The sequence below is a fragment of the Gasterosteus aculeatus genome, chromosome 8 (assembly GCF_964276395.1).
Source record: "Gasterosteus aculeatus chromosome 8, fGasAcu3.hap1.1, whole genome shotgun sequence".
Lineage (NCBI taxonomy): Eukaryota > Metazoa > Chordata > Actinopteri > Perciformes > Gasterosteidae > Gasterosteus > Gasterosteus aculeatus.
The window spans coordinates 13442445-13465381 of NC_135695.1; the positions used below are offsets into that span (position 1 = coordinate 13442445).

General features: G+C 45.4%; 2 protein-coding genes across 8 annotated transcripts in view; one reads left to right on the forward strand and one right to left on the reverse strand.

The window, feature by feature from the left end:
• The window catches only part of camsap2a (calmodulin regulated spectrin-associated protein family, member 2a), a 36724-nt gene extending 18904 nt beyond the window's left edge, over positions 1 to 17820 (reverse strand). For 4 of the 7 annotated variants that reach the window (XM_040183713.2, XM_040183710.2, XM_040183712.2 and 1 more), the window contains exons 1-4: positions 17210 to 17820; positions 13534 to 13793; positions 2894 to 3055; positions 1813 to 1896 (exon numbers count right to left, since the gene is read on the reverse strand). In XM_040183713.2, the coding sequence (XP_040039647.2) occupies positions 1813 to 1896; positions 2894 to 3055; positions 13534 to 13793; positions 17210 to 17348 (645 nt within the window). In that variant the 5' untranslated portion in view covers positions 17349 to 17820. The remainder of the gene's footprint in view (positions 1 to 1812; positions 1897 to 2893; positions 3056 to 13533; positions 13794 to 17209) is intronic. The other 3 variants (XM_040183715.2, XM_040183714.2, XM_040183711.2) reach the window with 1 other exon arrangement.
• Positions 17816 to 22933, forward strand: ddx59 (DEAD (Asp-Glu-Ala-Asp) box polypeptide 59). Its single transcript, XM_040183716.2, has 8 exons — positions 17816 to 18402; positions 18571 to 19421; positions 19508 to 19690; positions 19787 to 19876; positions 20223 to 20474; positions 21594 to 21746; positions 22207 to 22335; positions 22448 to 22933. Exons 2-8 carry the CDS (start codon positions 18585 to 18587, stop codon positions 22706 to 22708), a joined length of 1905 nt encoding a protein of 634 aa, XP_040039650.2. The 5' UTR covers positions 17816 to 18402; positions 18571 to 18584; the 3' UTR covers positions 22709 to 22933.
• Positions 22934 to 22937: the final 4 nt, after the last annotated feature.

Genomic DNA, 22937 nt, shown 5'->3' on the forward strand with positions numbered 1-22937 from the left:
CTGATGGGCCAATCAACTCATATAAATATATATATATATATATATATATATATATATATATATATATATATATATATATATATATATATATATATGTGTGTGTGTGTGTTTTGGCCTGACTGCTAGAAAAGGACAAAGAAACAAATACAAACTTCAATACCGAAAGGCAAAAGATTAAAAAAAACGTGGGATGGAGCCAAAGTTATTATTACATTCATATATTCAAGAAGCTGACTGTGCCTGCCTTCCTCTGCCAACGCAGCTGCAGTTATTATGCAACGTCCCCTGACTGAAGTCAGACACAAATTCAAGTTCAAAAACTGTCCCGTAATCAACGCGCAGAGAAGTTCTATAACGGCTCGTTATTTCATCGAGTCTTCATATGGCACAAATTGAAGTCCTGCACTCGTCTTCTTGTTGATAGTTATTGGGTACTTGGGTACTTCTGATTATTATTTAAACTCTAAGCAGACACACTAGCTCCAGCCTGCAGAGTGCATATTTCCTCTGTCTTTCTTCAACCGGCATTCGAAAAAAAGATCTAAAGATAAAATGAATGGTCACATATCAAAAGTCAAAAAATGTGTGTGTTCATGTGGGATAACTGGGGTGTGCGCTGCTGCGTGTGCACACTGACTCGTCAGATCAGCATCAAACTCAGTGTGCCCAGGGAAGGGAACCACACACACTGCATTGCTCAATTTCAACTTTCTCAGGGCTAAAACACAAGAGACGGGGTTTCAATATTTCCCCTGAGGTAGACTTTCTAACTCACTGAACGTTTCCTCAAAGCGGCATCACTGAGCGTGTGTTGCCTGACATAAACCGAGAGAGAGGGGAAGCTGGCAAAGGACGCATGGCCCAGGAGGAGAGGTGAGGAAAGGTCTGAGGTGGAGAAGAGGAGAGACTAGAGAACGAGGGCAGGTTGACTTTGCACAGGTAGATAGAATAAAATGAAGGGCAGAAGAGGGAGTAGAGTGAGTGCTGCTGCTGAAAGAGTATCTTTATAGTGTGCTTGTCTAACGTGCGTGCAGTGAGTCTATTACTTTTAGGCCTCACTGAATACAACTTTCAAAAAACATTGAATCGTTCATTTGTGTGTGACATCGCTTGCTCCTCCCCCCAATGCCAATTCTGACCACAACATATTAAGTGTAGCGCTGACACAAAAAAACTGAATACGGTGGAATCTATGTGTGGCGAAAAGCTTTAACGTGGTCATTTGTGAGATTTCCATATAACAAGTGAATCCGAGCATTACTCAGTGGATCAGCGAACGGTTTAATGCAAATGTGGTCTAAACTACAGAATCCAAACACAGATTACTCTAGTTGCTAAAATGCACATGCACTATAAATCACTGCTGAGTCTAGAATGATTTGTATAAGATGTTTGGACTGCAGAGAGCATCCTGAACATGGCTAAACACTCAAGCACAGATCTGTTGGTTAAAGCAAATGAAGTGAGGGAAGCTTGTGCCCTCATCAGGGTGAATAAACTCATTATAATGGTGGAGATGCAGGCCGGCATTCTCTCTCTTTCCAATTCAAAAAAAGGCAGACTGATCTCCAGCTAAAGCTCAGAGATTTTCTTTGATGTTTTCTGGGTTTCTAGGGGCTTTAGATCTTCTCGAGGAAACTAGTCTCAGATATTAAAGTGTCACATCACTCTGGTAACACAAAAGGAGAATGTTGTGCAAAATCAATTAAGTGTAGCCAAAGATTTCACTTAAGCTTGCTTTTAAGTGTCCATCAAACTCGTGACATCTGTATGTATTTGTGTACTGGTTGAAGGAAAAAGAGAAGCACCCACCCGAGGACTCCCAGCAGGCTCGGCGCTCTCCGTCTCCCGCTTCCTTTGATCCTGAGCTACGACGTCTTTCAGGTACTCGTTTACCTGAGAGACAAAGGACATTTCAGTATCATCACAGATGATGACTAATAGACAATATGCAGAACGTTACTTGTTTTCTAAGAACAGTGACGATTAAGTTGACAACAATGTCATTTTTCACCGCTATAACAATAATAACGGGAGATTGTGAATAAACAATTGCTCTTTGACCATTTTGGTTAATTTTGTTATTATGACTTTTTTGTGTTTTTACAATTTGTGTCTCCTCAAATTCATCTGGATTCACTTAAAGCAGGAATCAGAAGAATAGCCAGTAGATTTTAAGATCTTTGAGAATTAAAGTATGTCCAATCGGTGAGACTCCATGACCACACCTGTTAGCTATTGTGTGTGTGTGTGTGTGTGTGTGTGTGGAGCTCATAGTTGGCAGCAGCGCACTGTTCCTACTAGAAGAATGTAAACAGACTGGAGCCTGTTGGACGGTATGGAGGAGTCCATCTGCCCGTGCAGACCATGTTCCCAAAACCCTTCAAAACGTAAAAACGCTGACAAACACGGCGCATGTAAGCAGCCTGGTTCCAGACCTTGGAACTCGCCCCCACTACTGACAATTGGTCTGTCGGTGGAGGTTCAAAGGGTGTTCGGTTACATTTTGTGATGTCTAATAGGTACTGTAGCAATGCATTTTATGGAACGCTTTTAAAGACTATGCATTGGCTTTCCATACGTTTTTTACAAGAAAGATTATGTGAAATATTACTTGAGCACCCAATCAACAGCAAATCACATGACATCAATCGACCTCCTATTTAAAAGCAGTACGTCCAGAGAAACTGCCATGTGCTTGTTTTCTCGAGGAATGTCTTAGCATGAGGCGACATTTGGTGTAGCTGTTTTTCTGTGTGCGAAAGTGCAAAAAGTCTGGACTTTACATGGTCTGGTGCCAGAAACAGGTTGAGATCACGAGTAGGGGAAAAGGAGGGTCAAATGTGTCATATTTTATATCTATGATTAAAAAAAAGAGACACCGTGTCCCCACCTTGTTGATCCAGGTGTTGACGGCGTCCTCTGTATCATAAGGTGTTTCCACCTCAGGGTCTCGGGACGAATACTGACGAATGCAGGCCACCACCTTCTCAACGCTCACCGTCTCCACCGTGTGCGCCATCATCAGGGCGTCGATCAGCGCCAGGTGGGCGCTCTGGAAGTGAAAAAAGTACAGAGTAAGATGGTGAAAACCAGACGCTTTAAAGTAGCAGTTGATTCAAGTGGATTTCTGCTGTGCTTTGTCTACTGGAGAAAGTATATTTAAGGTGTTTTGAGCCAATGGTCAAACCCAACAGCAAAGACCAACTCCTTGTTCAAGTTTGTGTGTTAAGATAATGACATGAAGACTTTTGTTTCATTAACATTGGATCTAAAGAGATAGATATCCTCCCTCTGAAATGAACCGAGCCATGACAGGTGGTTGATCTACGTTTCCAGGTGGTTTCCGGACTGAAAGAACTCTGGTACTTCAACAGAATCAAGATGAGAAAACCAGCGTTTTCCTGCATGTTGTCGTGTCCTTTTCTACCAAGCGAGCCATTAAGAAATGCACGTGCTAGAGGGCAAGAAATACTTCGGAGCGCTTTGGATTGGCCGCGTAATCATAAAACCTGCTGTGAGGTTTGAAAATGGCCCCTCCGGTCTGCACGGTGGAGATGGCACCGAGTGGGTAGAAAAGGCATCAGAAGGGCACTGACTCAAAGGATTGGACCGGGACACCAAATCCTCCACTTTACAGCGGTATTCAGTCAAACATTTCCTCGTGGCCGTTGCCCTGGAAACGAATGCCTTAATCCCTGGTTACAATATCCAGTTTGCCGAGAAGGACCGCCGCCGTTTGAGGCCTGAATAAGTCCAATTAATAGTATTTATAACAATTATACTACTCATCTTTATCACTGGCTGGAGTTTTTTAACTGCTAATAAACATAAATCCTTTTGTTTTTGTTATCACTTTAATTAGCAATTTGAGTAAGCTATATGTGGACAAGTTACATGTAACTTCATTTTGTTTCCCATGTTCCTTTATTGTCTTCTAATTGGCAGGTCTCCCCGCTACCGCCATTTGTCCTCTGCAGCTCATCCACAATGCAGCAGCTCGACTGGTCTTCAACCTTCCGAAGTTCTCCCACACTACTCCGCTCCTCCGCTCTCTTCACTGGCTACCGGTGGCCGCCCGCATCCACAACAAGACATTGGTGCTCACGTACCATGCTGTGAATGGATCGGGTCCAGCTTACATCCAGGACATGGTGAAACCCGACATCCCGACCCGCACTCTCCGCTCTGCATCTGCAAAACTACTCGTTCCTCCCTCACTGAGAGCAAAACACTCGACTAGATCAGGACTCTTCGCTGTCCTTGCTCCGAAATGGTGGAACGAGCTCTCTGAAGACACCAGGACCGCAGAGAGCCTTCACATCTTCCACCGCAAGCTAAAGACACACCTCTTCAGATGATTCCCTGACTAAAAACACTAAACAAAGAACTTAATCATACTTCTAATGGCTATTATTTATAGTGAAATTGCACTTTCTTGTTTCTTGCTCTTCTGAGTTTGTATCCCTACGGTTGAATGCAAATTATTGTAAGTCGCTTTGGATAAAAGCATCAGCTAAGTGACATGCAATGTAATGTAATGTAATTGTAAAGGAAACAAAACGCCAAATATTTCTGCTTGAGCGGCTGGTTTTCCATGAGCTAACCCGAGTAATGAGCCGTACATTTGAAGCGACTCCTCGAAGAGTCACAGAAGAACAATGTCTCAACAAATCACTCCAGACTGTTAAGGTGAGAGTGACGCTGGAGAGGCTTGATGTTTGCTCACTCTGTCGCTAAAGAACAACTTGTCATTTTGGGTTAATAATAAGGCAGGGTTTGATTTTTTTTTGTAGATATCAATCACTAATGTCGATGGGGTGTTTTTCTCACTTTGTATCATTTGCGTTATGGCAAAATAAGGAAAAATAAGAGATTCTCTTAAAAAATATGTAAATGTGTAGGATTATATTCTGTATGTGGATTTTACTGTGGGATTGTGGCTTATTGGTTAATGTCCTCCATTGCTGATCTGGCAACCAGGCGGAAAACCAATCCCATTTAATAACATACTGCCAAGATGTTTCCTATGGCCCTTGATTAGGCCCGTCCAAACATTGTAGTACATCGTCGCAGAGACAAACGACCAAAAGCACAAACATCCTGTTATCAGTTTGTACTGCAGTCACAAATCTGCTCTGCATTTCAAATCCAGGTGAGATCAATTTTTAAAAGGGCCAAGGGACCAGCGTCATTCCTCCAAGGCCTCTTTTGACTCCTGTTTCCTCCCTTCTGCTCAGTGATCCGATGATATTGATTTGGCTCTGATTTACATGGGACAAAAACAGGGTGAACTAATCTAGTTTAGTAGACCATAGACAAGCAGCCTCTTATCATATTGAATGATACCTGGACACTGCGTGTGGAGGAGGAACCTAATTTAGGACCACTTCCTTCCAGATCCGGGTGTTTTTGACGCCGGGATCACGCACAACTTTCCAAGAGACAAAGAAGCTTCTATCAGTACTTAAGGGTGTTCAATGCAAAAGGCAAAGCATTGCTGAGGCGAATATTTGCGTTTACGGCAGGATGGTTTCCCGAGCAGACAATGAAGTCACATTCTGTTTATGTGTGCGTGTGGGTGTTGTAATCCAGCTCAGTTACTAAAGGGTGTAATGAGTTTGACCAAGGAGAAGTGTTCTTTGCTTGTCCTTCGAAGTGATAACTGTGCAAAGAACATGAGTCTAATTTCTGAGGGAAAGTACGACTTCTTTTAATTCCCCAAAGTTAAAAAAAACTGGAAATCATGAAACATTTCACGCTCTCCTTTCATGGCAGGATACAGCCTTGGTGATCAAATTGAAAGGATTCACTGGTTACAAAGCTGATAGAGCAGATAGAGTTTCTGTAACTGAGTTAGTTCTGAGTTTCTCGACACACTGCAACACAAACGAATGGTCAGTGAAGGATCGGCTGACCATGTTTGATTGTCAGATGAAAGCTAGAAGGATCAGTGACCACATGGATGCAGGCGATGGTGGCTTGTGAATGTTTTAAATTCACTCCCTTTAAATTTATTCTTTAAATTTCTTAAAATAACAAAACTCCTTTAAGTCTCTCCTTAAATATGACACTGCATTCATCACATGGCGACTGTGAAGCCATATAACGCCGTGAGCCGTTTTCTGACCAAGACACACAATTATTTTTGCTTTCTCATCCAAGCTGATTAAGGTCGAGAAACCTTACTTTGATTTGTCATAAGAGAAGAAGATGCTCCTTCACGGTCAATATCCTGTTATTATTGTTCCTGCTACTTTATTGAATCTCAGAATTTCCTTCCGGGGAGATAAGCAAACACTGTTCATCTTTAATACGGCTTCTCGGTGAAAGGGGAGAGATGAAAATCCACGGTAGATGCCGGCTTTAACAAAAAAGACACTACAAAAGGACAGCGCGTCAGGCGTTCCCCCTCCGCGTCCTGTGTTTGTTGTAAATAAACTAAATCTCCTTCGTTGAGCTGCTTGTTATGGAACAAAGTAGCAGAAGACCTCAACCTCAACCTGAAATCATTATAATGACTTTCCACTGCACCATGATCTGAATTGAGTTGATGACTACATGAATGTCTTTACCACAACTTACAGTAAAGACTTTAAGGGGCTGCAGTGGGCCGTGGCTAATAGAGTCTGCTTTTAGTATTACAGCTGTCCTGTCCAGGCCACGCAGGCTCCATTCTGGGGCACATGTCTAAAAATTAAACTGTCAAGCTTCAGGTAACTTTTCCTCGGATGGACACAGAAAAGCTCTCAGCTGTACCTCTCTCTCCCTCTCTCTCTCTCTCTCTCTCTCTCTGAGCGGAAGGAGTGCTGAGTGTGCGGAGCGTGAGGTGAATTGTTTGCATGTGTTTCCTATCTGTTATCTCGTGTGTTTTTCGGCGTGGTTTCTGGTGTGGTTTGTGGGGTGAATGCGTGTTGGTGTGTACGTGTGACTTTTTCTTTCTTTTTATGTGTTTTTGTCTGCGTTTGTAGCCGGTCGGCATGTCGGACCTCACGGGGCTGACGCGGAAGCACGGCGTGAAGCTCGCGCCGGGCTTCGCGTGCTCCGTGGAGGACTGCGGTCTGGCCGTGGGGGGGGTGGTTGGGCACGGGAGTGTAAAGTCCGCCGCGTGGATGAACCGCGCGGTGGTCATTTTTGTAGATAGTGTGGAGAAGGCGCGCGAGGTGGTGGCGAGCGGCGTGGTGGTCCGCGGGGCGCACGTGCCCGTCTTTCCGCTCGCGGTGCCGGCCGTCAGGGTGACGGTGGCGAACGTTCCGCCGTTCGTCCCTGACGGAGTGCTGCTGGAGGAGCTGGCCAAACATGGGAAGGTGGTGTCCCCGCTTAAAAAGCTGTTCTCGGGCTGCAGGTCGCCTTTAATGAGGCACGTGGTGTCTCACAGGAGACAACTCCACATGGTCCTCACCAAACCCCAGGCCCTCGACCTGGTGATTAAGGTGAGGATCGAGGGGTTTGACTACGCCATGTTCGCCACATCAGACGATGGGAGGTGTTTCCGTTGCGGCGGAGAGGGACACCTGGCGAGGGGTTGCCCGGAGAGGAACCCCTCGTCCGCTCCGCTGGATGTGGGGGCGAGTGTGAGAGGGGGTGAAGCCGAGCCGGTCGGTCAGGTGGATGAGGGGGTGACAGTAGGGACGGGTGAGGGGGTGAGTGTGGCGATAGGTGAAGCCCAACCGGTCGCTGAGGGGGTAAGTGTGGCAACGGGTGAGGGTCAGCCTGTCGGTCAGGTGGGTGAGGGGGTGACTGTGGCGACAGGTGAGGGGGTAAGTGTGGCAACGGGTGAGGGTCAGCCTGTCGGTCAGGTGGATGAGGGGGTGACTGTGGGGATGGGTGAGAGCCAGCCGGTCGGTCAGGTGGGTGAGGGGGTGTCTGTGGGGATGGGTGAGGGGGTGAGTGTGGGATTGGGTGAAGGCCAGCCGGGCGACCAGGTGGATGAGGGGGAGACTGTGGGATTGGGTGAGAGCCATCCGGTCGGTCAGGTGGGTGAGGGGTCAGAGGGGATGAATGTCGGAGTGGATGGGGGGTTGAATGTAGCCCAGCGGGCAGGTGTGTGTGACCGAGTGAAAGAGGGGATGGGGGCACTTAGTGGTGGGGGAGCGTTTCGAGGTGGAACCTCGGACAGCGAGGAATACATGGAAGAGGGGGGGGTAGACTTTAAGGCCCCCCGCCTGAAGAGGAAGACGAGGGCCAACAGGGGAGGCTCTCGGGCAAAAAGAGGGGGGCGCAGAGGAAAGGTGGGAGGTGTGGAGTCAGGGTCCTCTTCAGGGTGGGCCTCTGAAGACAGCGTCTCCTCAGGGGGGACGGTCACCAGCAGGCACGGGGTGGGGCGGATGAAATCGTTCCTGCAGGCCACCAAGAACCAGAGAGGAGTGGAGCTGGAGGACTACTTCTCCGACTTGGAGAAGTTCGCTCGCTCCGTTCGACACAGCTGCACGAAAAAGGGTGGGGCAGACTACACCCAGCAGGAGGTCTTCCGACTAAGGAAGATCAACCTTAAGATCACCAGGGATGGAGGAAATGTGGCTGAGTGAGGCGTCTGACCGGCGGAGGAGGATCCTGAGCAAGAAGACGGGCAAATGAGATAAAATGATTGTAATTGTTTTTTTATGTAAAATAAAGGTTTTTCAAAAATCAAAAAATCTCTCTCTCTCTCTCTCTCCCTCTCCCTCTCTCTCTCTCTCTCTCTCTCTCTCGCTCTCTCTCTCGCTCTCCCTCTCTCTCTCTCCCTCTCTCTCTCCCTCTCTCTCTCCCTCTCTCCCTCTCTCTCTCCCTCTCGCTCTCCCTCTCTCTCTCTGTGGTCTTTATTGAAGGTCACCACTAATGCTTAAAGTGAAGTTAAATGAAGAGAGGCCGCCAATTAAATTACGGTATTTATGAATTCTGTGCATTAGTGAAAAAGAAAGTGATGATAGCGTACAATAAAGATCAAGAGCTGATGCTTATACAGCGCACAGCTCTATGACTTAAATGAAGAACATTCTACCTAATTTCTTTAATGTTATCTCAATAAGACTTAGTATTCTATGCACTTGCTTGTGTTGTTTGTCGTGTGTTTGCCAGCTAGAGCAGAAAATCCTTCGATTTTTAAACTAAATTGAGGTGACAAGGAAAAACCCGAAATCTGTTAGTCACACAGAATTGATTTAAACCATTTAATTAAGTCAATCCGTTTTGAATGAATTGTTTGAATGAAATAGAACAATTTTGTATTTGGACTCATTTTCCCACAATTATCGACATTTTTGGGGGTAAAATAAAGCTTTCCTCTTCTAGTCCTCTCTCTTTCTTTCTTCATTTAAAAAAAGAGAAGGCATTTCTCCTTTCTCAAACAACTTGTCCGATCGGGAGCAGAAATAAAATAAATGTTCTTCTCCATCCGTGAGGTCTGGCATCACTTGTGGGAGTGGAGCTTTTAAGCAGAGTACCTTCCCGCTCCAAATGCTCCAAACCCAACCCAGCAATTATGTGGAAACCTCAAAGCTAACCTCAGACTACACGATCTGGGGACGCGATCCCGGCTACCAGCCAGCGTTGACTCAGCCTGGAGAAACGCCCGCACTCCAAATCCTTCCATCAGGTTTGAAAAAGGCCCTCTGGGTTTGAAACTGTTTCATGCCTGGACGCTGATAAAAGACTGCGATTTTAAAGGAAAAAAGACCACTTATTTAAAATAAACATCATCTGCTTGCATTATAAATCCCTGTGAGAGGGTATATAAGACCACAGTAGGAAATTTGCTTTTAGCTATATCTCATACACTGCTGCTGTCCAAAACACTGCATTTCTCTTCTATGGGAGAGTCTCAATTTAGCAGCATGTGGGATCTCATTGTGAGCGCTGTAAAACTGGGTCTCCAACAAAGCAGAACACAGTGCTGCGGATTATCTGCAGAGCGTTGCCTGATTTTACCGGTTCAGGATCCCGGTTGTCTTTCTGTCTGCACTGCTGTTGTTATTTTACCCTTTTGGGACATTTCAAAAACAAGTGCGATGTTTAATTCAATGTAAAACCATAATGCTTGTTTAATTTCTTATTAGAAGGGCCAAATCTGTAGCAGGATAAATTCGTTGAGGATTAAGTGCTATTATAGCTTAACCATTATAGCTTGTCATGTCAGTAAAAAGGAGAACCAGGTGAAAAATGTAAGATACGTGGAGAGAGAATGATTTATTTTTAAATCCTCTGCACTCAATTCCAAAGAGTAAATGACACAGGTTTTCTCTTTTAGTGCAATAAGCTTAACGTGCCATTAAACCTGATCAGGATACATAGAAACAAAAGGAAATTTGAAATTTGCACATTCATCATAGAATTTTACCTTCTCCTTTTTCATGTATAACTGCAGTACAGATGTATGCAAATAATAATAACGAATCCCCTTTCTCAGACATGTGAGGAGATCTGTGTGTGCAACATCACTGAACTGAGAACTTGTTACGTCTGAAAAATACATCCTCGGTGTTCCTTTATCCCAGATGTTCTTTGTGAATATGCTGAGAGTGAACAGAAATCTATCTCTGTGCCAGTTATGTCTGCAGGCTGAGCTAGCAGGCTCTCTCCTACGTGACCGTCCCAAAGGGGACCAACGACGGCGATCTGCAGTCGATGTCTTCCACTTATTCCTTCATCGGCTCCTCACCGCGGATCAGCGTGCCTTAGGTAGCTCTACACGGAGCTGTACAATTTACATATTTGTTTTGACTTAATGCATTTTGAAATATTTCTGCATGCTAGATTGACGAAAAGAAAACAAAAAAGAATCGTTGGCTACTGACCTGTGTTTTATGTGCTTTAGCTTTTTTTGCTCTCTATGCATTGTTCAACGGTTTTTATGCCTGAACCCTATAAAATAGATATTTGATTTTAAACACAGACCAGAACGTCTCAGCATGAAACCCAGTCTATCTGTGGCCGGCGCAGAAAGATGCTCGGGACATAAAATGATCGCTGCCCGTCCATCCGTCCTGTGCTGGCAATGAGCGTTAACTGGCTGCGACTTCTTGGAGGCAGAAGGGGCCGACGGTGCTCTGACGGGCTTCCCTTCCGCCGCGCCGCTTCACTTCGCCTTTGTTCTTAAGATCAGGCGAAGAGGAAGAGAATGGTTTGATGATGGGATGTATGTTTTTCTGGCACTCGGGTTCGCTTTCTGTGGTTCGCTGTGCGTTTGTGGGTGCGCGTGTGTGTGTGCGCGTGTGATGCAGCATCATAGAAGTACCATCTGCCCGCTGCTATGGATCCAGCGTTTCAGTATTCAGAGTCGTGTTCTCACAGTACATGGCTGCACATACAAGCACAGGCTGCGCATACGACACATGCAAGCAGAAGCACCCCCACTCTTGCACCCACCCACCCACCCACACACGCACATGCACACAACACCCTGCCTACTGGAGTGTAACCATGGAAACGGAGTGCCTGGCCAATAGGGGTTGGGATGGAAGAAACAGAGGAGAGGAAATTAGCAGGAGGAAGAAGCATATTCCCCTCCACTCATCCATATGCCAGACAGGAATTGACAAATGAATCCGTCACACAGTAAAAAATAATGAATGACTTTTTTCTCAACATGAAATGTTAAATATCAATGTAATAGTCTTTGTACATATATAGTTACATTTCTTGTACTTAAAGAATAAAGGATGGACACAAGGCCCTCTGAAGTATGTTTTTGAAGAGTAAAGTTCAATTTTTCATGAGCCCGAATAAAGCTGTGAAAAGAACAAAAACAGGAACTATTATTATCAATCCAAGCCTGCGATCATCATCACGCTTTTCCAAATGCTTTACGTGGGCTGCAATGCGTAATACTGGAATACTATTGTCAGATCCTCAGCCCTCCTCCACATCTCTCCCTGGTTCTCTGTGGAGCGCTACAGGTGGAGGAGAGCGTCGGCAGTGCAGAGCAGCGCGTAGGCGACTGAGGGGGCCGTCACTGCCGTCAGCTTCACTTTTGTCACGTGGCTCAACACAGAAGGATGAGCGGGCAGAATAAGCGACAGAAGGGGACAGAAGTAATACGATTAAAATGCAAAGTCAGTCGACAACCTCGTGAAAAAAAGGCAGTGACCGTTCTCGGTTGTGACACGTGTCAGACAAGACTTCATCAGCATCAAACTCTGCCGCTGACTGACCTAGTAAAGCTCCCTCAAACATCCCCGAGGTTGAATATTCTGTAAGTTCTTGTGCGTTATGCAAACTGCTAAGGTAAAGAAATGTGCTCCGCTTAAGAATCGCTGTGCTCTGTTCCTGAGCGGCTTAGAGCTGCAGGTAGGAGCTCAGTCTCTCGCTCTTTCACGGTGAGGTTTCCCTCCCACCACATAGAACAGAATACTTATTGTCTCCTTCCCCCTCGGATAACTCCACTCCCCCACAGAGCTCAGCCTGGACAGCTCCTGGTCACCATGTTGAAGCGGTTTCTAAATAATAGATGATCCCCTAGCACAGCTGTCATTTCCATTTGCAGCAGGTAATCCACATGAACTGTCTCAAATGTGCAGAAAACTGTTTTGCACAGGGTTGCGGCATCTTTTAGTTTCAAACCTCATTAAAACTAATTTTAAAAAGGATTAATGAATCCATCTATCATCAATTGAATCAGTGGGATTAAACCATCATCGTTTATCGGAACGTGTTGCTGTAGAGCTTACGTTAATGATGTCATTTAAAGACAGTTTGCGGTGAACGATAGATAATACAGGAATGGACGAATGCTGAGAGGAAAGAATGAGAGCAAGGTTGTGACAATAAAGAACGGAAGGAAAAGTGTTTGGGAAATGTTAGGGATTAACTTGACATTAATCAACAACCTGTGAGATGAACTTGTGCTAAAATACTTGTCTTCACTAAAGAAAACAGCGTGGAATGTAAACCCCAACAGAACTTAAATACCTTTCAAATTTGCATAGAAGTGACATTAAAACTAGCGAGACTCTCTAAACAGACTACAGGCACACTGTGTGCTAATCGTTCCTCAATTGCAATTCACTGGAGCAGAGCAACCTCCTATTGAGACTTTGCCCCCGAATCATGAGGATCCCTCATTCCCGCTCAGCACGATGCCCGCAAAGTCATCTGAACCCCGAGCACAAACACACAGTGAGCAGCGACGAGGACAGTGGGAGATGAGAGAGGATGCCGTGAGGTCTTTAGTCAGCTTGCACTGTGAGAATGTTGGTTTTATCCCCCAAAAGGCTTGAACAATCTGTAAAAAGGAAATAAATTACGCCCCTTCTGTCTTGTGCATTTTTACTGCCTAACCATTGTGACTGTGTATTAATTTTTGTATGATATTTTGAAGTAAATTGGTACTTAATATGTGCAGTTACTGTCAACAAACTTCTGACGTGTTTTATTCCACAGAATCCTCGTATGGTTGGTTATCTTCCTGGGAATAAGATTGTGACGGGTTTTGTGTATGTGGGACGTGACATTACCGGCCCATAATTCAGCTACTGTGCTGACCTTTCAAAATAAAATAACATTAAAGTACCACAAAGCTACAAGATGAGAAGACACGCCTCTCCAAATCTCTCTCACCATTTGCAGAGGCCTTTTCCGGAGGTCCCTCTCAGTCACCAGCCTCTCTTGGTCGGTGACGTAGAGTCCGCGCTGGGCCAGCGCCTGAATGACGGCATCGGGGCCCAGCAGGGGCTCCTGAGCGTCGCTCTTCAGGACGAGGCTGGCGGCCCTGCAGTAGAGGTCGGCGGACAGCAGCAGGCTGGTCACGGGAGGCTTCAGGTGCTCCTGCTCATACTGGTCCGTGTAGAATGGCTCCTTCAGGTCCGCCGGGATGCTGTCTGCATGGTGGAAGGGAGACAAGGGACTGAGCTAACTTTGTGTGCGGCACACAGAGGTATAAACTGAGGATGAACATTTCATGTAATAACTTAAAACTTTCCCCCCGATTTTTGTCTTTAGCAAATCTCAATTAAGGATCTGGTTTATTACAAATCTCATCGGAGTTTGGCTTTTGTTTTGGCGAGTCTGCTTCACTTTCCATTGCCACGCTTTTAGAGTGTTTTGGCGTCGATATTAACGGATAGACCTCAGCGTTGCTATAGCAACTGCAGCAGGAGTGGAGCCCGATCGATTCATCTATTCTGTGTCTTTGCAGCTTCCAGCTCACTGGGAACCCCCCTCACACTGCCGGCCTCATCAAAGAGAGAGCCCGCAAGTATGTGTGTGTGTGTGTCTGTGTGCGAGTGTGTGAGTGTGTGTGCATCTCCCCTCAAGCAAGTCCACTGCAATGGGATAGTCCACAAATAAGTCAAAAACATCGCCTTTTTTTAGTGCTTTTGTCTTGCACCTTTCTTGGAGTGTTCGCTGCTGTTACTGCTTTCATCAACCATCGCTTGAAAAAGTCTATTGCACAGAAAATATCACAGAGAAACAAACGTAATTCCTTCCTTTTCAACAACAGAAAGAGTGAAGAACTAATAATGCTTCAAACAAAAGAGGCTGCTTCTGTGTGAAAACGTTAAAAAAAAAAACACGTTGAGCGCCCACTGGAGATGCAGAGCCCATCACTGCGCCGGCAGCGGGATGCAGAGATTCTGATAAGAGGCCAAGACGCAGAGCGATGTGTTGCAAGTGGTGACAGCGTTACATTCCCCTGAACGGCTGCCCATCCTCCAACACGCACGCACGCACACAGAGCAGTCCATGAATCACCTGCTTAGTCTGGTCCTTGTCAACAAGGTCATCTGCAGATGGACTGTGTGATGTCACGGAACAGAAAGGCACACATTAACAGAAGCAACTGTCTGGGTTAAATGCTTTTCCCTTCCTGTACCTCATTCCTGTTATTGACAGAAAAGAAGAAATGTATCTTTTCCGGGAACTCCCCCTTCATCCTCCAAAGGGAGGTCAAAGGTCAGCCCGAGCTATGGGGCGACGTGACTGAAGCTGGCTGATTGCTCAGTTTCATTTGGATTTACAAAAGGCATTTGAATGCAACACGCGGACTTTTCCGAAGCGCGTCTTCTCCATTCAATGTGCTGTGACATCATCAGATCCACAGCAATCAGTTCCCCAGTTGTTATTGGTCGTCCAATATCTATTTCTATTTGGAGTCATTTTGCGCGTGCACGTACGCAGCGTTCCAGTCGCCATTGTTTGACAAACCTTCGACTTCTTAGAACTCGGGGCATCTGCCGAGCACTGGTGAAGGAAATGTGGAGAGAATTAAACATACTCACAACCGCCTCGAACACTTGACCCCATTACTCTGGTCACATACTCTTGAGCTCTGTTTGTGGACCGCACTTGTCTCGCACATTAGACTCCGGTTCGGGTTTGTGCTTGGTGGTATTATTCCACCTTTATGGCACATACTCAAACAGCTGCTGCACGGGCTCCACCTCGCTCCTCGCCACAGGAGTATATATGCTGGATGCCGGCCCTGCGTTGGATGCGAGGAGGCAGACCGGCAGGGATCCGTGCATGAGCCTGCTCTCTCTCCAGCACTCTCCCTAACCCTCTCTCTGGAGAGCTGTATTTTTGGAATCAGCCCCATTTCATTCGGTCCCGGTCGAAAAATTCACAGAGGATCTGCATGAAATCACATGTTTGCTGGGCTATTACAACACGGTGCGAGGGACGACGGGCTGGGCGGCAACAGCAGCAGGATGTCGGAGTCTTTGAGGTCACGTTCAGTCTGGACAAGCAAACTGAATTTGGTTATAAGGACACAAATAACCCCAGAACACTTTGCACCACTGACTGCATGTCTGAGGCCTCTCACTAAGAAATCTGCCCTCAGCGCTCAGTTTCTGACCAGAATTGTTTCCACTTCAGTGTCATCAAGTGGATGGAGGCCTTATTTAACACTAAGACTCTCTTTTTCTAAGACTTGTCATTCTGGCTCACTGTTGTGTGTGTAAGACGCCACCGGTCCGACGTCACAGTAACTGGGGGGGGATTGTGTTACAGGCGTAATGGGGAGTTTCTTTTACTGTGAACCCTTGAGGTGTAATTCCCCGGGGTGACAACAGAGGGTGATAACAGCTGTATGTACACTAAAACACCTTTGGTAATTTGAGTTTATAAAACGCTACATCCATCCATCGATTAGTGGTTGTACCATCAAACGCATTCCGACTTGTTCAATATTTAATAAATATGCCGGTGAATGTGCATTCCATTGTAATTTTGCAATAACCTTATACAGCGTCGCTTGTTTGGACTGATTTCTCAGCATTGGTGCTTTGTCTAACAAAACCAACTGATTGGAAGACAAGAGGAGTATTCCCTCTCAGGTTGACAACCGCAACACCAAATCGGCTTCTTTGAATCCTATTTTGAACCTTAGGATGAGGATGTGTGAGGTGAGCCCCCGTGTAACAGGCTTCCTGTCTATGTGGCCATAACAGCCACCTACTCTACTGAAATGCCATTTTGTTTTTGGCTCCACTGTTCACATTGTAGGTTGTGATTAAATTCCCTACATTTCCCAATTAAGTTTATAATCCATTTAAATTACAATTCTGTTCCCCTGGTTAGCTCATTTGCATTACTGCTACTAACAAAAAATCCCCTCATGGCAACCTTTTTATTGCAAAACTGCTTTAAATGTTTTTATCCTATGACAATCCAACAAACGTTTTTATTTATTCCGAAATTACTGTCAACTGGCACGTCGTCTACTGTTGACAATGCACGCTACATATCTCATGAGATGCATGTCTTTCTAAATTTGGAAGCTGTTCCCGGAAGGTGACATCATTTGGGACACCGTCATACCTCCACGTCTCTACCCCGGACAGGTCAAACTGCCTTTCCATGACGCAAGTATTGATCACCGGGATAACGGCGCAGGAGATTAGTTTCCGTTCCCCTTGGGATAACGTTTATTGTCTTTCCAATATGCAATTCATTTAAGATGGTCATTGGATTATATTGTTTGTGGAGCAAACAGCTTTAACTGTGATGGAAAAGGGGAGACTGGTACAGAATACTGCCTTGGGCGATGGATAATGAGTGAATATCTCTAGTCTATTATCAAGGCTCGGCAGTGTAACGCTGTTGTTATTTGTATTCTGATTTGCTTGTTTTGGTCTCTTCGCCTTTCAAAAGTAACCACTGGAACATTACACATGCATTGCATTGGGGAATGTTCATCAAACATGCTGATGCACATGCGTTAGACCGGGGGTAAAGGGACATGCGACGTCATGCAGCGTGCAGGTAGTTGCACGTGAGGTCCAGCACCTACCTGTCCCGTACGCTTTGGCCACCAGCCATGTGAGGCTGCAACAGATTTTGGCTCGGGAGAAGTCATAGTGCTCAAAAGACTTTATTGTTGGAGCAGCGAAGGTCTTCTTAACATCCCTGACGTCTTGAACTTCGCTCATCTTTCTCCCCTGATTGTATTGTTTAACGCTACGAAGCAACACAACGCATCCCTCCTCCTCCTCCTCCCCTCAAACCCCTTTCTTTAGAAAACGAGTACGCGCTGTAAATTATGAGATGCAGACGCGGGGATAATTCGCAAGTTCGTTCAGTCACAACATGCGAGATCGGCTGCGGGTCTTCTTATTCGGACTATTGGCGTCTTTCATCCATACTGTTGTCTAGCAGTTGAAGTGGGCTTCGTCAGACCAGACTGGGAAGGTTTCCTTGGATTTCAGATGAAAAGCTGCTCTTCATCCGGAATGGAAACTGGAATATTTCCATTGTCTGAGTTCTTTGGAAGCAGGTAGATTTTCCTTCTCGCGTCCATTTATTCTTGAATTGAAAACCTATGCGTTTGGCTTTCTGTGCCTTGGTGCCGCGGTGCGGTTTTCCTGCCGCACTGTGGCTCTACAAGCCTCGTACCTTTGTTGTGCAATGCGCATGCGCGCAAGATACCTTCAAAGTGGTCAGGAATATTTACAGTTTCGTTCTGGTGAATGCTGTTTGGGCCCTGTAGTGTATAGTGTATTCCGTAAATTAGTTTAAATTGTTAAATTCTTAAAGAATGTACAATATTTCTGTGATATGTTTACCTCATTGCGGCACGGTCATTAAAATCTAGTATTTTGTTATCCTTATACCACATGCTTGCATAGCTTGACTATAATGGTGAGTTTCCGACGGGCATTTGAATGTGTCATGCGAAGATGACAACATGCCTACGTACATTTATACAGAAAACAAGAAATACTATAGATTTTTAACATTATTTTCAACCTGACCGGGTTTTAAAGTTATGCATCTCTCCGGCCTGCTTACTTCAGCAGTTTCATTGATGTAAGTAAACCTTGTAGACATCCCCGATCATTTATAAAGCCACACCCACAACGTAAAGCATGCTGCTGTTATAGGAACGCCATTTCCCAACATGCAATATAACGGTACGTCATAAGTCTGCGTCGGAGTTTGTTTTGAACGGTTGGAAGGTAGCGCGTTGGAAGCTGCTGACAGAAGGTATGTAACCTTATAATATTTATCCAAATCATTTATATAAATTCGTTATACAGTACCAGCACAAATCCAACCATTTTGAGCAGTTGAGCTGTTTCTATCAAAACTATGAGTTCGAAATCCTTGACACGAACTTCATGTTTACATCTGATTCTCATCTGATGTTAACAGGTTTGTCCATCAAAATGTTTATGCCGAGAGCCCTAAAGGTAAAGAAACCTTCCCAGGCACCAGGTCACATTTTGAATAAGAAAAGCAAGCTAGGCGAGGAGGAGAGCGAAGACCAAAGTGATTCGGCAACACCTGTTCAGAAGGAGGACGCACGTGAAGACACCAAACCACAGGATGAGGCAAAGCCAACAGTCGTAAGCTCTGCGTGTTTGACGGCGACTCCAGTGCAAGGTGATGGACACGACTCCGACTCAAATGATGCAGAGGAAGAAGAGGAGGAACCCGTGAAATCATTCAAAAAGAGCCAGAGATGGCCAGAGCCTGGGGAGCCTGTCTGCGTAATGTGTGGTCGCTATGGGGAGTACATTTGTGACAGCACCGACAATGACGTTTGCAGTCTGGAGTGCAAAGCCAAACATTTGGTCCAAATGGGGATGGGGACGGGGGCGGATGCGTTTATCCGTAAGGACGTAATCGGAGATGAGAGGACTCCGCTTCAACAGCAGGGAGTTGACGCCGGTGGAGAGGGTGAAAGGGAGCCGGGCTATTCCTACAAGGATGATCAGTTCATATCAGGCCTAACGGATGAGCAGGTCCAGAGGATTAAACGGGAGCTGGGCATTGAAACCCAAGGGGAAGATGTGAGGAGACCCATCATTGAGTTTGAACATTGTGGCTTCCCTGCCACACTCGGTGGCAACTTGAAAAAGGCCGGCTATCAGGCGCCAACTCCGGTCCAGATGCAGATGGTCCCAGTGGGTCTCAGTGGGAGGGATGTGATCGTCAGCGCCGACACCGGCTCAGGGAAGACCGTGGCCTTCCTGCTGCCAGTGGTAGTGAGGGCGATGGAGGTACAGTAACTAACATCCAGTTTGTAACATAGCTTAAGGCACTTTGAATTTCGTGTGATAAGATGCTTTGCATTTTCATTTTTTAGAAAGCAGCCCGTGGTGTAAGCAGCCCCGTGGCTCTCGTCCTGACTCCCACCAGGGAGCTGGCCATCCAGATAGAGAGACAGGCCAAGGAGCTGGTGATTGGCCTCCCGAACATGAGAACCGCGCTGCTGGTGGGCGGCATGCCTCTTCCCCAACAACTCCACCGCCTTAAAAGCAACATCAAAGTACAGCCTGCTTTTTTTTTAACACTAATCTTCTACTCCCACAATCAAAGTATCTTTCCACATCATCACCACGTTTTTCAATGAATCCCTTTTCAGATCATCATAGCCACCCCTGGGCGACTCCTTGACATCCTGAAGCAGAAGGCAGTGCAGCTGGACAAAGTGAAGGTTGTGGTGGTTGATGAGGTACAACTTGACAAACTCTGTACATGTCAGCTTTACTGCCGGTCCATTACTCAGGTTTCCAACTTTTAACCGACTTTAGAGATGTTTAGTCAAAGAAAAAAAAAAAAAGATATCCTATCGATTCCCTCCCCCACAAATTATAGCAGGCAAAAATCATATTTTCACCAAAGTGCTTCAAAAAATCGTTCTGTAGAGGCTTTTCCGGGTCTTGGATCCCTTCCAAATCCAAGCTGTAAAATTGAGGGTTTCATCAACTTCATAATAATGATTTTACAAGTGTTCATTCAAATGCTTTTTAGGTGTGTAGAAGTCCCAAAGCCACATGCATCTGTGATGTACCCTGCAGGTCGACACCATGTTGAAGATGGGCTTCCAGCAGCAGGTCCTGGAGGTTTTGGAGCAAGTCCCAGAAGAACACCAAACTCTGCTGGCGTCGGCCACCATCCCAAAAGGGACGGAGGAGCTAGCTGCCCGATTGGTTTGCGACCCCGTCCGTATCACCATTGGAGAGAAGAACCAGCCCTGTGCCAACGTGAGGCAGATCTTGCTGTGGTTGGAGGAACCCTCCAAGAAGAAGAAGCTGTTTGAGATTCTCAATGTAGGTTACAGCCTCGAGGTTTTGATTTTTAACAATGAATTGAAGAGTTGTGTTAGCAGTCTCCTTTTTGTCAGCCAGTCTGGTTCTACTTATAACATTTTGGGTGGAGTATCACTTTAACTGCCAACAAAGGCTTTCTTTGTTTTTATTTAGAACAAAGGTTAATTATACTTTTCAAACCGGAAAGTGCTTTGGTGGGGAAAAAAAGGAACTGTGTCATTATCTAAATTTCAGCTTATAGTTAGTCTCGATACGCACTGGCACCAGATTGGTATTTTAACTGTTTGTAAAGATTGTAATTCCTCCAGCTCCAAGGGCCAGTCTGCCCACTTCACCATGTTTAGACAGGCATTTCTGCAGCCCCGGCCCTTATCTGGAGGAAATGGGTGGGCCTGAGCGATGGCCGCACTCCAGAAATCCCAGCAGTGGTTTGGACCATTTATAAAGGGCGGGACAGGAAGGGTCTGCTGTAGTTAAGTCAATGAAGAAGTGCTGTTAGAACATTGTCTGAGCCACAGGAACTACCTCTCCTGTGTAGCGGCGGTAGTTGGGATGGCCGTTTCTTTATTGTTATTTATGAGTGCTGTCATTTAGGTAGAGGGTAAGCATTGTGAGGCTACTGTCCCTGAGCTACACCAGTGGACCTATAGCTAACAAAAGAAGTTGCATAGTGTTTTCTTTTTGATTAAAAAAAAACAAACAGTATCTGCCAAGTACGTACTGTTCGATATGCTTCCAAGTGGGAAAGGTCACATCATCATATCTGCTGTGCAAAAGACTTTTGTTCAGAATAGACTTTGGAAGTTTGCACACAGCAAAATACGACCTGGTGTTGCTGAATATTGTAGTATTTATGGCATGTGAAATGTAGTAATCTAAACTAAATGTTTTTCTTGCATACTAAATAGTATGGCCAGTGGGAAGGGAATACACTAAATGTAAGGTATTGTTTTTAAACATTCCTCGAAGCCAGATAAGAAAATGATAAATGAAAAACAAAAAGAGTCCATAAACCCAAGGAGCTCAATTTGAATATAGAGTAACTGAATATGAATATATAGAACCGTGTATAAAATCAAATCTAACATTGCTCTTTTGTTTCCCCCGGCTGCTTTGCAGGACAGTAAGCTGTACCAGCCTCCAGTGGTGGTTTTTGTAGACTGTAAACTTGGCGCTGATCTACTGTGCGAGGCGGTCGTCAAGGTGACGGGCCTTAAAACTGTGGCAATCCACTCCGACAAGACTCAGCGGGAACGCAACCGCATCCTCAGGGTGAGTCCAATGGCAGCTGGAACATGCACTGTCGAGTAGATATATTAGGTATCCCATGTTTAGTGTGCAGGAGTGTTGCTCCTCAATAACCTTCAGCTGGAGGCAACAGACATGCCGAGGCTAGACACACCAAGCAGTTTTTATCTTCAAATATTAAATGTGGAAAGAAAAACTAGAACCTCGGCTAGTGTTGTGCAAGGCCCAAAATGATCGTTAGTTCATTTGGATGGAATTCAACATCTGCTAAAAACAGAAAAAGAATAACTAAGTTCAAGTTTCAGATGGAGGATCTCAACTTATATTCAACTTAATGCCATTTTTGTATACTACTTTCTCCATTATTTAATTCTTAACCAGGCTAGTGTGTGTCTCTTTGGTTGGTGTAAATACTATTATTTGCAGTCCATGTAATTGGGGTTTTCACAATATGTGCCATGTATTTGCTCTGTGTCATCCTCAGGGTCTTCTGGAAGGAGACTTTGAAGTGGTAATCAGTACAGGTGTGCTGGGTAGAGGGTTGGACCTGGTGAACGTGCGGTTGGTGGTAAACTTCGACATGCCAAACACAATGGATGAGTACGTCCATCAGGTTGGTAATAATACCTGTAGTAGAGTTTCACAATAATGAGGTTCAACAATTTTATATTGTACGCAAAAAAAAACATTTTGTAAGACAACATCCTTCATCTCCTCCCATCCAGGTTGGCCGGGCAGGTCGACTGGGACACAGAGGGACAGCCATTACTTTTCTCAACAACAGCAACAAACGTCTATTCATAGAGGTGGTAAAGCGGGTCAAACCCACAGGATCAATCCTGCCACCTCAGCTCCTTAACTCACCCCACCTCCACGAGCAGCAGAGGAGGGAAAAACAAAAGGCCAAGCAAGGGCCTGATGACGCGCTGGTCACCAAGAACAACCTCATAGACATCATAAGGAAACACGACCGTCGGAATAAATAGGCTGTACTTCCGATCGTTGGTGTTTCCTCTTCATCTTGCAAATGCTGAATGTTTTTTTTGTTTTGTTTTTTGGGGGGTTGACAATTTTAATAAATGGCGTAATGTAAAAGACTTCACCAAAGTTCTGATGAACGGGCTTTTCATGCCACCGTAGTGGTGCACTTTTGTCTCTATTGAAAACTGCGATGCAGTATAAAATGAAAACATTAAACTCCTTGTTGTAAAGGTG